General features: G+C 35.2%; 1 protein-coding gene across 1 annotated transcript in view; it reads left to right on the top strand.

Annotated features, from left to right (window-relative positions):
- The window catches only part of LOC108686335, a 155051-nt gene that overhangs the window by 86315 nt on the left and 52455 nt on the right, over positions 1-16281 (top strand). The window contains exons 5-7 of the mRNA XM_018191596.1: positions 3090-3407; positions 12085-12382; positions 13350-13495. Coding sequence (XP_018047085.1) covers positions 3090-3407; positions 12085-12382; positions 13350-13495 — 762 coding nt within the window. The remainder of the gene's footprint in view (positions 1-3089; positions 3408-12084; positions 12383-13349; positions 13496-16281) is intronic.

Raw genomic sequence — 16281 nt, 5'->3', positions numbered from 1 at the left:
ATGTATATATATGTAAATATAGATTTGACATACGGGGTCGATTGTATATCTTAGAACAAAATAAAAATTACAAAAGCTCACTCAATGTTGACCAATGAAATTATTAATATTCTAGTGAATTTGTTCACTTTCGTAATTTTTATTTCATTCCAAGATACACAATCGATCCTCAGAGTACGTCAAATTAGAGAATATAAAGAGTAGTATAATCAAAATTGCAAACAGCCAACAGCTAAAATAGCTGCAGATCAATGTAAGAACCTTATCAATGTAATGTGTAAAGCATATTAATTTTGCTATTTATATTTGCAGAATACTTTTAATTGACTGATGTCTTTTATTATGTTATTTTTTTATATAGTTAAAAATATTTTTAGATTTTTTATTCATCCCCTGCCTCACTTGATTTATTTCTGTGTCCAGAATTCCTCGCAGTGACGACATACAGTGACAGCGTGTAAGAATGTTTACACTGTAGATAACAATTACACAGAATGTTGTGCATTATGTCATTCATTTGATATTTAAAACATGTCAAATATCTTGCTGAAGACATTCGAATATTTTCTAAGGAAGATTTCTAAGAATGTTAGTGATATTTTTGTTTTTCTTCGATCTTATAATGAACAAGTAAGACATGCAATATCTTTAAAAGGCTAAGGCCAACGTTATTTTAATTTTAAAACTCAAATATATACCTGTCTTTATTAATTTAGAAAAAAAGACAGATACATGTTTAAATTTCGCCAGTCAAAATAACGTTGACAATTAGACTTTAAACTTTCTGTAGGAGTTTGAGGATTTAAAATTACTTAATTTTAAATATTTTTATTACTATTTACAATAATAGTATACAGTTAATAACTGTACGCATTTAATCTAAATAGGCGAAATCCTTAATTATAGCTGCAATATAAAAAATATATAATTGAATGGATCTAATAGACTCATCATCAGTTCTAGAGAATTAATTTTAATAATATCATCAGTGTACAAAACCTACTTTACCGCGAAAAAGTAAATAAGCGATGAATATAGCAATTGTGATGCGAATAGGGTAACTGTCCCTATTAATGTGCCTTTTAGCCAATTTGCTTATTATTGAATTAATTATTAAATATTGTAACTTTAATTTTATCTGCTTGCAATGAATATTGATTTTTCAACTACTTCTTTTTCTTATAATATTTCTTTAATCTAAAAAAATGTTAATACTTTATAATACTTTTGACAAAAATAGAAAATATATTTTTATGCCTTTATTAATGAGTCCTCTATATAGCGATGGCTCTATTAATGTGCCTATCCACTTGATTCATTTTAATATATAGTTATAATACTAAAACAGCTAATAAATTTAAGCTATTGTTTATATTAATATTATATAAATTATTATTTCAATTATATTTATTTCAAAGTACATTCATAACACATTCATAACACGTTCATAACACATTCTCAGCTTCAATACAAGGCACATTAATAGGGACAAGTTTAAAATCTTGCGGTACGTATTACTGGATTCACATAAATTCCTCATATCTTTCGAAAAATATTTAAAATACTTTAATACTTAAAAAATAAAATATTATTTTCGGTATCGTATGTATTAATAATTTAACAAAAAAAAATGTTTTTTCTTATTTATTTATACTAGTTTTCTTTATGATTTATCGAAATACAAAAGCACACTAACAGGCACAGTAATTAGGACAGTTATCCTAATATCACTCTACTTCTAACGTTTACTGTAGATATTATAAAGTTTTCGCAGCTATCCGAAGCTACAATGTATGTTCGGAAGACTTGTCCGAGAACCTCTCTCAAGCAACCAGTACCAGGACCGTTAAGCAAGTGTCATTAAGAGCTTTCCTTTCGATTCTTTGTCTAGCGAATAGTTTCAGCCGCGCATGGAGTCGCTCTCACAGAATAAAACTTTGGGACGTATATCGTGCTACGGTCGCCCCTGAGAACGAGTCTAGCGTGTAAAACGCCTGAAACTTCGAAAGCACGTTTAGCGCTCCAACCGTCAAACTCAAATTCATTTAATTTTGTTGCGCCAGACAGTTTAAACATAGGAGCGTGCAGTGTCAGGCCGCAACTATGCTTCACCATTATCTTGTAACACGCTTCGAAACGCTAAATGCGCTTTCGAAGTTTCAAATGCTTTGCACACGCTTTCTACGCCCGTGCGTACTAAGAGCACATGGTGCTCGGATCTAAGCAGATTCTAACATCGAGGGCTGTGCCGTTGACAATTTGTTAGTTTCGCACGCGGAATTCTTATCAATATCGCGCTAAGTTCTCATAGGAGATTAAAAAGAAACCGTTCGGTAACTAACTGTTTCTCGAGACTCTCGAGTTTTAGCCACTTGAATAGTCAATGAGGAAAGATCGGCTCAAGATCGACAAGAAAGATGGTAGAGAGAGATGGTTCGTCAGATTCTGTGAATACACACGAGTGATTAAACTGTGCATAGATCTTAACCCTTTATGGTTAGATTCAATTTGATTCCAAAAAAATTTTGAGGGTTTATGTCTCTAATTAATATAGCTCTGATTACTATAAATACAGCAACTGGTTAAATGTATTCTAGAGGCATTTTGATCCTGGAGTATGACTATTACAGAACTTTCGAAAGGTGTGACCACGAAGGATTTAAATAGCTCTTATTCGGCGAGAATTTTGCACAACATTCTAATACATCATATTTGAGAAAGCGTTGAAAGAACATTCTGTACGGAAAGACCGAATTTACTGAAGTATCTAAAAATTTAAATCTAGATATAAATCTAAAAATAATTTTATTTGACCAATAAAATTATATTATGTAAGATACTTAAATAAACTGATTATTAGAATGCTAAAATATTTTGCAACATTATCATCAAATTTGAGCATCCTATATGATCATTTTGATATTTAATTTTTTAGACACCTTCTTCAGTAAGATCGTTTTTTCTGCGTGCCACTCACGCGATTCGCACTATACCAAGCGAACGGTTTTGCGGAACTTGCGCTTGTACTCGAAACTATTGTTAGCTCGGAAGATTTTATTCAAGATGATATTCTCTTTTGCGCGTTTCAGTGGAGGAGTTGGAATGTCTGGCCACCTGGAAGGAGGGCAGCAGCCGTTACTTAGTCGGCCGTTTGCATCACGGCCACGCGTCCAGTAACGAAGATCGATACCGGTGCTTCGTTTACGAAAAGGCAGGCCAGACTGTGCAGGGTAATCTGAACAGGGCGGCCATGGGTATGGGCACCATGGACCACGAAGTCGCCTTACCGGGCGGGCCGGTGCCCGAAGGTTCCGCCGAGGTATACCGGGTGGCACAAAGTGGCGACGCGACGTGCAACGGTCTGTTCAGTCCCATGGAAGGTTCCCGAACGATGACCCTGAGGAAAGGTAAGTCCCAATGACGCATTGAAGATCGAATTCCTGAAAATCAAATTTCTTTGTATCTATCATTTGGTCACTTGATTGTTGAGACATTTCTATAAACGAAAAGAACGGTTTTACTAAACTAAAGTATCTAAACATTTAACTGGATTTGAAAATAATTTTGTTAAATCATCAAAATAATTATATAGAACGCTGAAATTAGAATGTTAAAACTTCTTCCAGCATTACTATCATTATGTGCTTGAACGTCCTATATATAATTATTTTGATAATTCAACAGAATTATTTTTTAAAGCTAATCTAGCTAAATTTTTAGATACTTCAGCAAATGATTCTTTCTGTGTTTTCACATCGCGCATTATAAAATAGTTTATTGATATATCATGATCGCGTATACTGCAAGTTATTTTATTTTGATTTTACAAGATGTTAAAATTGTTAAACCCTAAAATTACATTCAGTAATACATTCAGTAATTGATTTCTTCTAACATTACACATGTAGATATTGACGACTGTTTAATTTTTCATTCTGGAGCGATGATACGTAAGCATTAAATTAATTCTCATTTCATTCAAACATTCGATATTTCTGTTGAATTATTTCTTTCAGACGGTTGCTATTTTTATATTGACGATGATGATGATCTGATCATATCGAGAAATCAATATAATGTATATCCGATTTTCATTCATCATCTGACATATTCTGACATATTCTAAATAACAAAGTCACTATTTCTACAGTTACAGTTCTGTGTGAAATGAAATTTCTTATTTAATTCATCGTTCTCTAATTTTAACGTTTCAAAAACAGAGTTAAACATTGAGATTCATTGATGAAGGAAAGCGTTCAAGGATTTTATCTACTTTTAGATTAATAAAAATGGACAAGCAATAGATGAGAAAATAGATCCGTAAAAACTTATTACGTAATATGTGAAGAATTAAGAATTATATACAGAAAGAACGATTTCGTTGAAATAAAAAAAATTTAGGTCGAGACAAATCCGAAAATAAATTGGATCATGAAAATAATTAGGTATGTAGGAAATTCTTGCATGATGAGCAATATTGCATAAAGTTTTCTAGCCAAATCAGCTTAAGCGTTCTACATTATTTTGATACTCCAATAAAATTATTTTCATTTGTATCTGGCTAAATTATTAGGTACTTCAACAAAATCATTTTTTCTGTAAGATATATTTTTAATAACATTCAGATATAAAAGAATATTTTAGATTATAACAAATAGAGATTTAATTTCATTCGTTGGTTTCTTAATCGGAAAGTTTCATTTCATCAAAATAAAAAGTTTCTCTAAATATGGTCGTACTTATAACAAAAATTTAATTATTAAGAATATATCTTTTTGCCGATATTATTTAATTAGTTAATAATTTCCTTTAAATTGAAAAAATAATTTTTTCTATTTTCCGGGAAACGTCATTTTTTTTAAGTAAAAAAGTGATAGGGATTCAGTTAATAATTAAGGCTGCGCAATGAAGATTTCGCACGGTAACAAAGATATTTAACGGGTGGAAAAGTTGTGGCAGTTAAAAAATGTTTAATTATCGTGAGATATTGCATGATAATAAATCGTATCAACGAATTGTATCTCCCATCCAGTTGTGTGATTCGCCATCGTTAAAATTTTTCCATTTTTACCGCTCTCGTAGATTTTAATTATTACAGTGTAAATACGTGCTTGACGAGGATTCCCATCGGGAATGTGGACGTTTCAATTTATCGTTATTTTCTATCTGACCGAATTTTTGAAAATTTTTATTGCTGCGGCCGCGCGGCGCGGATCGTCACCACGCCGCGATGTTACATCGTTTCTGATGCGTATTTTGCATAACGATCTTGCGTTATAACGTCTTAAGCAGGAAGTCCACAGCACTCAACAATATTAAATTATAACTCGCAAAAATGCGAACCGGAATGCAATGGCGGTAGCGTAAGCGTATACTTGAAAGAATTGCTAATCAACGTACGGGTTTTTCATTCCATGAATAAGAAGAACGTGTTTGTACGATGTCTGGCGAGTCGCGCTCTACATCTCCCTCTCCCTTTTACCCCGCTCGCGCATTTCCGTCTTACTCGCTTTTCATCTCGAGGGCTCGCAATCCCATTTCGTTCCGTTAATGGATTCATATATAATTACTAGAGCTTCACGCTCCCGCATTACACTTGATAAATATCATCGCGAAAGGAAAGATATGAAATTCTCGGGACGATGAAAGCGGGCTTTAAAACTCGTAGAACATCGCGGAAGGATATGTTGATCGGCACACCGTCCTCCCCTCACATTTGGCCACGATGCATTTTTCCGTTCCGTGATTTCCAGAATGCTCCTCCTCTCCAGTCCGAACCGGAGGATAAATAACGTTGGATAAACAACATCTCGTAATACCCGCTCTGCCCCCGTAGTCTTTTGATCCGAAATGTACACGCGGATATTTCGCAGTCGTAAATATTCCGTGTTTTCTTAATTTCGCCGTTGCACGTCCGGCAGGTCAGCGGATACTCTGCGTAATGAATCGCAGCCGCGATACTATCGCGATATCCGCGATATCCGCTGAAATTATCGCGCGAGGACAAAAGCGGGTCGGTGATAAACAGGGTTTGGACGTTACCGTCGCCGCTTCTATCTGAGGTGATCATTAAAATCGGTGATTGTACGCACACGCGTACACTGTCACACGCGGCCGAGCACACAGTATACAGCTATTTCCTATCCGGTAAGCGCCACCGAAAAATAACTGATCCTCCATTGTTATTGTTGCATAACAGCCCATTCCTCATGCATCTCGTACGTAGTGTCATTATCGTGCCACGTGAGTTGGCATTTTGTTTGTTGGCATTATGTCTGTTATTGTTGAATCGGCTATGTCAAAGGTAGTGGCCCGATTATACTAGATTTGTTCGAGTGCAGAAAGAATTGTCACAAATTGCTCATCCTAAAATTTCATATTTTTTCCTGATTTTCACACAAAATTTCATGATTTTCTTTGATTTAATAATACTTTGAAAATTTTTATATTTTGTCCTGATCTGTGAAAATCATTAAATATTTTTTTGAGAAATTAATTTAACGATTTAGCAATATAAATTACTATTAATGTTGTTTTTATTTTTAATTTTTAATTGTTAAATTGATAGAATTCCAAAAACACTACGGGGTACGTTTATTAAACTGTTTTAAAGCCAAGAATTAATTTTTTTAAATATTTTGCGAAATTCCCTTACTTTTCCATGATCGTTTCCAATTTACCTGATAATTTCCTGGTTTCCAGTTTTGTGACCTCGAAGTGATATGAAAAATTGTGCATATATTATTATGTAGTAGTATAGAATATGTTAATTTAACATATATTATAAATGTTAATTTTACTAAAAAAAATAAACTTCCACAATTTGTTTCCAAATTGTGTCAAAGCGTAATATTTTTTTGTGTTAATTTTTACCTAATATTTTATTAAATTAAATTAATACAGAAAGTGCACCGTTTGAGACATGTAATGTATGTTAAACTCGATGTTAAATTTAATACAAATTTTCCAATTTTAGAATGAAATTTAAATAATAATTTCCATCGAACGTTGTATTCCTTATGAAAATTCAAAGATTTCAGAACTTCCATATCGCATTATAAACATAACAGTTAATAATTTTGAAAAAAATATGGGTGGTAGGCACTTGGTACTCGTCAGTAAAATGAGAAGAATAGAAGTAAGTTGAAGGAGATTGATGGTAATGTTATTAATGCTATTATTTGCATGATAAAGCTCACGTGACGTGATAATAGGATATTCCCGCAAGCGATGACAAAGCCCGATGATGAATCGCAAAACCGCCCTCGTCTTTTTAAACTTATTTCTTCATAAACGAAACTGCACTCGCGCAGGGCACGCGCTAATCGAACGTGTCAACACGCGCCAGATTCGCTTCGCGAGTAAGAAGAGCATATTTGCTCGACTTTTCCGCGTTCGCATTTTATTTTTCCGCCCTGGTCCACCTGCCTCCACCTGGCTTTATCATCCCTTACCACTGAGTTTGCAAACCCGTATCTTGCCTCGCGTACAGTCTCACAACAAACTTCGTTAACGGATTTCACTCCGATGGGTTTTCGCGATCCTCTCCTATGCCATCTCCGGCGTCGCATCCACCGTTCCCTTTTTTTCTCTCTTTCTCTTTACTGCGCTCATCGGGTGCCTCTCCAATTGCCACTTTCTTCGGCAAATCGTTTTAAGTCGAGTGGGAGTCACCGACACACGCATAAAACTCGCCGAAGAAAAGAAGAAGAGGGAACGAATTGGGGGAGGGAGGAAAAAGAGGGAGGCTTAAGGACGCAGTCAGAGACAAGTCTTGGGGGGATGTTTGTAAGCTTCGCCGCCGTTAATATTACGACCCGCGTCTAGGAAAAAGCGCGAGGTAAAGGCGGAAGAGCAGCCAGGTGAAGGGACGCGGAAAAATGGATTAACATTGAACCTTTCCCACTTTACCCTTCGAGCCTTACCCTGGGCTTCTTTTGTTCCACTTCACTCCCAGCTCGCGTACGTATCTCGCCCTCATCTTCCGACACTCGCGAGCCCCTATTAACCGCGTCCGCAGCCTCGGTCGAGATCCAAAGTTTGTTCAATTAGCTCGGCATCTACTTCGCCAGAGTAAATATCTGGGGAAAACTGCGAGACTGCAACTTGAGATACTCGCTCAGAGCGTACTCGGTTCGAGGAAGAGTCAAGTAGTTAGACGAACGGAAGGACAAATTGCTCCAATTACCCGAAAAATTTCAGAGACAACGTTGCCACGAATCGTTATGAAAGGTGGTCGAGCGTATCAATTCTTTTACAGCTTTTGCGAAAATTGTTAATCGAAATTGTATTATTATTTATTATTAATATTTTATTATATTAATTATTTTATATTAATTATTAATGTTATTATTAATAAGTCAAAAAAAGTGAAAAATATTGATAAAACAATATTTAGTTTTCAACCCTTCATCTGCAATCTTGGCCAAACCAAATTTCTTAAATTTTATCTTGAGCTTTGCTCAAATTTCAATTTTATTAAATAAAAGTTTTAATATTTGAATTAAAATTGTTTGCTGATATAAAATAAAGATGTTGAAAAGTAATCCTAAATTTTTTTTAAACCTACAACAATAAATAACTTAGATTAAACAATAAAAGCCAAGATTGCAGGTGAAAGAAATAAAATATGATTACAGACAAAGGATTAAATTAAGTATATTATTTTGTAATATAAATAAAATTTATTAAATTTATATACATTCGACAAATTAAATAAACATAAAAAACTGTATGATTTTATAATTTCTCATTTGGTAAATTAGATTATTTTAATAAAAAAATATACTGTCAATGGAGAAGAGAAAATGAAGAATAATATTCACCAAATATTCGTACATCTTTATTTTTTCGAAATAGAGATTTAATTACATTTTTTTTTTAATTATTCAAATAAAAATTGTTAAAATGAAAACGAGTATAAACAAATATAAATGTTAAAAAAGTAAATTTTATGGAAAGATTAAGGGTCGAATCAGAGGGTCGAACACGTGTTATACAGTTTACGATTATGCGATATATATTTCTCTGTGTTCTATCTTGAATTATCATCGCGACCGAATTGCTTTAACCTAATTCGGTTACATCTACAAAAGAATATTATGGATAATACAAATGTCGAGCGTTTGTCAAACGCGATTGCCAGTAACGGTATAAATGTAATATTCGCTGCACACGTCGACATAGACGTAATTCCCCGCACGTGCGTACGCGTACATCCACTCAATTATTAATTCGTATATAAATTCATAATCATGACATCACGCATATTCCACCGAATTACCGTCGCTTTATCTGCATTACAATTACTTGTAATTCGCTCAAAATTGCACGTAGCTCGATTCAGAGCAGTTAAATTCATTCAGTATAGTTGTCCGCCATGCCAATATGTTTCCAATGGCAATCTTGGAAACTTAATTTCTGAAAAAAAAAAAAAACAACATTAATTGTCAACGATTTTAATGTCGTCGACTATTTTTTGAACCATTTCTATTCTAGATTAAATGATCGACATATCTGATGTACATATAATAATCTTGAAAAAATACTCTCGCAATTTTTCATTATCAAAAACCAAAAATATCTGGAAGCTTGAAAATGAATAATTATAAAAAAAAAAGTAAAATTCTAAAAAAAAAAGCGAAAATAATAATGCAATATAGAGCAATATTATTATGTTATACATTTGGCCATGTGATATTATTAAAAGGACGTACAGTGGGACGTTTATATTTTGCGTGTATTTTCTGCAATTAATCTAAAAGGAACGAAACTGGGACAATATGTAATTGTATTTGTAGTATAAATCATTTAATGGGAATTTAAAATGCATTTCACTGAAAGAGCGCAATATAGGTCACCAGCACATGTGATATTACGTAATATTGTACTTTTTGTTTTTTATACGATACGCAGTTTAAAAAGTTTCACGTCACGCCTCTTTCACTCTTATATATACTGTTAAATAAATAAATTACGTAGGTAATAGTTTATCTGACATCCAATGAAAAAAATACGAGCCAATCAATAAATATCAACGAATGAAATGAAAAAATAAAACGGGAAAACATACTGAAACGTGAATTTACAAATCAATAACTTTATCAACGATATTAATTCTTGCATGACATGACAGAAACGAAATAACAGCGATATTGTTTCTATCTTAAAAGGAATATGTGAAAAGACTTCGTTCGACTTTTATGATCGCAGAATTTGTATCTTGGTCGTGTGTGGACATCGCGTATTTATCGAGCCAGATCGTTAAATTATTTCCATTCATTGCCGCGCGGTGTGCAACAATACCTTTATATGCCATAAAACCGACCATACTCCGCGCGCTCCGTTAACCCGCTCGGTCGACCTTTCGCCCTCGACCGTACCCCACCGCACCACCGCGAAACCACTCGACGTGAATCGAGGTGACCTCTCTTCTGACGCTTCGGTTTTACGTCCCACTCAGACCGGAAGTGGAACGCTGGCGAACGTATGACATGCGGAGAGTTTGGTACATCGTCAGTACATTCGCTATTGTGGGATGAAAACGAAACGGAAGAGCGGGCAAAGGAGAGGTTGGACAGGCGTATTCGTTGGGCCGCGCGACATCCGGAATATGATTCTACCTTGCTGTCGACAGAGTATCGACGTCGTCGGTTTATCGACTTCGTCGTTCTGCGATACGAAGGACTTTACGGTGAGCGGCCGTGGAGTTTGCGGAATTTTTTCAGCGGTACCACATCGAATCGGCTGATCGGCATCGGTTCGATGTAGTCACCGCTGATGTCGAAGCCGCGACGACCTTTATGGACGACGAGTCCGTATACGTGATGGGACGCATAACGATCGCTTGGAGAATCGTTCGTTTTACGAGAGTTGCGCGGAGAAAGGTTCCAAGTAGGATCCACCTTTGACCTAACCCCGATAGAATTCTCCGGTTAACAAGGAAAACTCGGTTTTTACATGTTATCTAATGAAAAAATCTAATCGCAGTTTTACGTCGATTGAAAAATTCTCGCATTTAAATACAAAAGAATTTTTCTACACAATAATTTTGCTTAGTATCTAAAAATTTAGCAATGTTTATCACGATTTAAAAATAACTTTATTGGACTGTCAATAATAATAAATAAAAATAATTATGCAAAATTTAACATTCTAAGAACCAGGTTGAGAATCCTATTTTGATAATCTAACAAAATTACGAATATATTTTCAGATCTGTATTTAGCTAATTTTTAAATACTTTAACAAAACCATTCTTTATAGAATAAAACATCATGGTAAAAGTATTTTGACACAGATATTCTATTCTAAAATTAATTTTTTGGTCAGAAATGTACTCGTAGTTTGCATTAAGAGTAAGAGTGGAAGTCTTGTACTGAAATATTTTAGAATTAAGTAATTTGTTTCTCGATCTTCAATTTGTCTTATTCGTTTAAGAAAAATGTGATTTTACGATAGCTATTTCTTACTTTTAATCCCAAAATACTATCAATAGATACATAAGTTTTACATACAAGTGAACGAAGTCATTGAGCGCTAAATTATGCCTTCTCAATGATCAATCGAGATCCAATCCATTACGCGTTAAAAGCTAGGATAAGTGGAAATAAATTTAAAAAAATTTAGTCCGTTATATCAATATGAACCTTTTTGATGGTCAATATTACAACAATTTTTAAGCAGTTTGTGTTATTACATATTTTATTAAGTATATCATGAGGAAATACACATACACAAAATTAAACTATATGCTCTATACAGTCTATATTTTAAGATTGAAATTTATGAATTTTAGTATTTATTCTTTCTTTCCTTTTATAAATCAATAATTAAGTTATTTATGTTTATAAAAGTCTAAATTATAAATATTTTGTCATGTTTGTTAAAAGTGTGAAATGTACGAAAAACTTGTGTTACATTAATTAAGAGGTTTATTTTTGTACGTATAATTTATGTAAAATTTATGTATCGATAGCAGTACTATATATACATATGTAGAACTCAATATCAATAATAATCTAAGGTTAATTAGATTCGAAAGCACGTCATTAAATAACTGGAACGTGGCATCTTTTATTTTAGTCTCGTCCCCGGGCGAATGTCGGTTCCCAAATTGGCTGACTGGACACTCAAGCGGCGGATTGACCTGGCATACTCTGGACCTCGGCAGATCCTATACGTTTCATCCGCGAAACGCGTCTTTGCACGTCACTAGACCGAACACGACTTCGTCAAGTTTTGAAAGCGGGTCCATGGACTTGCAATACGTGCCTGGACCGGAAGATCAGGACGTGAAGATTCTTTGTAACAGCATAAAACAGTCGAATGGTGCACAGACTATGATGACGATGACACTGGTAGCACACTTCACTGTTGGCTGGTAAGATCGTCTTATATTTCTGTATCACTTATCCTACTTCATTCAATTTTACTTTATATAAAAAATACTTATATTAAGAAATTATTAATTTTTGTAAATATTATATGAAAAGAACGATTTTACTGAAGTATTAAAAATTTAGCTAGATATGGAGAGAGAGAGAGAGAGAGAGAGAGAGAGAGAGAGAGAGAAAGAGATCTGAAATTAATTTTGTTGAATTATCAAAACTATTATGTAGGACACTCAAGCATGATAAGCAATTCTGTAAAAAGTTTTGATATTCAACCTCATCTTAAATGTTTTACACAATTATTTTAATAATAAAAATTTTTTTTAAATATCTTAGCAAAACTATTTTCTATAAAACTGAATAAATCTGAAAAACTGATATAAAATCAGAAACACAAAGATAAATTAGTTTTTGTAAATTTTAATTATTGGTCTATTCAAAAGAGTCAATATGAAAAGCTTAAAAAGCTCCAAAAATAAAAAATTTTCATTAAAAAAACGATCTTAAGACAAAGTCATCAGTATTTTTAAAAATATAGAATTAAAAAATAATAATTTGAATATGAAAATAAACACTCGTGTTTTTGCTATTAACTCTGGTTTGTTTGAGTCTATCTAATTCAAAATGTAATTAATTTTCCCTATTTTAATTAAAAACTTTTTCCTCTGTACTTGATGACTTTGTCTGTTAATATAAGATCGTTTTTCTATGAAAATTTTTTATTTTTAGGTAGAAATGCGCTACATGAAAAATTCATGAATATTTATTAAAAAATATGACGCATGGAAAAAGATTTACGGGAGAATCGATTCATATTCACGAAATCGCTATAAAACTTCATAATTCTAGTCCACATCCATTCGTCTGGACCTGTTCGGATATTTACAGTGATCGCGATTAAAGTAATGGAATATGTCGCTTTGATCTTTACGAATCTTCGCACCCTTCTTTTTTCAGTCGGAGTGGTTTTATGTGCATGACATTCTACCGAAGAGACGGCCACGTGATCGAGCTACAAACGGGAAGTGCGGTATCTAGACCGGAAGAAGCATGCAGCCCACCCCATTTTCTGCAGCACAGTACGCCTTTTCTCACCTTAGTCAGTGAGTACAATTCTTCTTCGTCCTCTGTAGTTTGCGCTTTTCCATTTTCGCGATGTCTCCTCGACAAAGTTCAGCGCTACTAGTTTCACATTACTGGAACGCGTGATGCATCTTTTAACGTTTCTACGTGAAAGTATTGCGATTGTTTGCGATCTGCCGAAATTACCTTCAACGGAACTTTGTGACGTTATCTTCAACCAAAGTCTGAATATCTCCTGAGGTTCGGTATTTCATTTTCTGATCAACTCGAGCTTTAGATTTAACTTTATTTAATGATGATTTATCTGATAATAATGTAAAAATTGTGCTTTTCTATACTGAGAAAAAAATTTAGTAATAGTGATTAGTGAAATAATACCAATTAAACGTGTTAATAATACCAATTAATATATACTCAAAAATCATTTTACTATTTAATTAAACATTTAATTGGCATTAATTGAACATTTAGTAGTTATTATCAATTTTTTTTCAGTGGAACTATGATTCATCATTAAACTGATGATTTTGTAGTAGAACCTTTAAAACTTACTATAAAACCATCAGTAATTGATCATAGCTATTATAGAAAAATACAATTTTTGCATTAAGTCTGTTCGCGTGTACTTTTGTACTTAGCATCTTCGTCTTGTTTCTTTTCACCCGAATATTTATCTCGTTTTAGTGCAAAAATTTTTAGAGCTTCAGCAACGCGAACAAATCAATATCGTCAGATTAAGTCTAATCGAAAATTAATCAAAAAATGAGAAACCAAATCTAAGGCGATCACATTTAGCGAGAAGTATGAAACAATACGATCTCTGATATTCCAAGACAAGATATTAATGCAGCAATTGCTAAGATATTGGATTAACATAACTCGATAAACCTTATCATAGCACGAAGGACCGCTTTACCGTATTGATCGCAAAGCACCCGTCCGATCGGGCAATCGGCACAGCCGCTTGTTCCGCTTGATTTGCGTGGCTATGGAATCTTATCCGATCCACGTAAAGACGACTGGGAACGAGCCATCGGCAGGGAAAAGAACGAAGGAGAGACCGGACGGCAGGAGAATATGGAAGGGGAGGCAAAGAGAAAAAAGGAGTTGCCAAGTAAAAACTACCCGCACCGTCGATAAACCCGAGAAAACTCTAACTTCGCGGGGAAAAAGTTTTCGCGCGGCGTTGCACGAGGATTTAGTGCACCGACACTAGGAGGCGGCTGGATCAGTCCAGAAAAGAGGAAATGAGGGGATGGGCCGAGAGAAAAAAAAAGTGAGAAGAAGAGAAGAGAAAAGAAAAAAGAAATGCAAGGAGAAAATCGGGCTCGAACGATTTGTCAAAATCCCGCGAACGGCTTATAAGTTACACACTGGTCCGTAACTATCGTTGGCCCGTCTGGAACCGGCGCTAAGTCATTTTCATTCGTTGCTTATCGTTGCTCGCGTGCGAGCTCGCGCGTCAGCCGCGAAATCGGGATCCAAGCCGCGCAAAACGGGCGCCTCGAGAAATTCAATTTGCCGGGCAACGCCTTGGTGAAGCGCGTCACGGAAACCCCGTTGAGCCTGACAAGCTCGTGATTGAACAGTGTATTTTCTTATCATTTAGCGGTAGGGTTGCTTTGGCCGTTTGTTCCGCGCGACCCGATTGCCCGAGCCTGAGGGGGCGATATCGTGTCCAACATATAAAAAGCGATAGCAATTATTGCGACCGCCGCAACCGATTAATATTGTCTACGTGTCTACGAGTAGGGTATTGGGGCTTGCACGAATTGTCTCTCTCTCTCTCTCTCTCTCTCTCTCTCTCTCTCTCTCTCTCTCTCTCTCTCTCTCCTCCTTCCCTCCCTCCCTCTCCCTCCCTCCCTCCCTCTTTCTCTCTCTCCCCACTTCTCGCAAGCCAACATTCACCTCTAAATGTAGCTATATCGGTTGATACGAATGCAGCCTGCGCTGTTCTCTACATTTGGGTCGAGCGGGGGTCGACAAAATATCGTCGTCTCCGTTGCCGCAAAGAAAAAAGCTGCCAACCTCCAATCTTCTCCCTTTCCTCCGGATGAGAGAGACCACCTTTCCAAACTCTAACTGTTCTCTTCTCCTCTTTCTCTCACCCATTTCACTCTTCCTGCCTCGCGTCTCTCACACCCGCTATCTCCTCGGGAATACGATCGGTTCCCGTGGGCCAGAGTTGTAATCCCACGGGAGTTATTGGATTCGGTTTGATCCACTAGTCGTTCATCCCCCTCCCGCCGCCATTCTTTTCTCTGTCTTCTTAGATCCTCCTTTTCTTGCTTTATACGTATTGGAAAGCTCGATCCGTCGATTCACGAGGAACAGAAAACTGCAATCCTCACTCGAGAGCCAATAGAGTTGTAGGTTTGTCGACTTTCGGCAATGAATTGGCGTATCGGATAACGAAACACGCTACCATTGACGGTGCTAATAATAAACTAATAAGATAGCGACATTTCGCTGATAAGAATCACAATGAATGATGATAATTGATGGGAAACGGCTTACTTGCGATTTCGAGCACGATAAATGACGCGAAATAAATGGAATATAAATTATCGCTACAAAAGTTAATAATGCATCAGGGTTATTGGATTCGAGCAGTATTAACAAGCTATAATAGTCGGCTGTACATGTATTATCTTCACACGAGCGCGACGCGTGTGTGTAAAAATCGAATAAGCATTTGAATTATTGACAAACAACGACAATAATATAAAATTGTCATTTTCGAAATTCGAAAATGATACATGAATTAAATAATTTTTAATTATATATATATTGTATCTATTTCCGC

The sequence above is a fragment of the Atta colombica genome, unplaced genomic scaffold (genome assembly GCF_001594045.1).
Source record: "Atta colombica isolate Treedump-2 unplaced genomic scaffold, Acol1.0 scaffold175, whole genome shotgun sequence".
NCBI lineage: Eukaryota > Metazoa > Arthropoda > Insecta > Hymenoptera > Formicidae > Atta > Atta colombica.
Note: the sequence above shows the minus strand (reverse complement) of the source record. Positions and strands in the feature narration are given on the sequence as shown.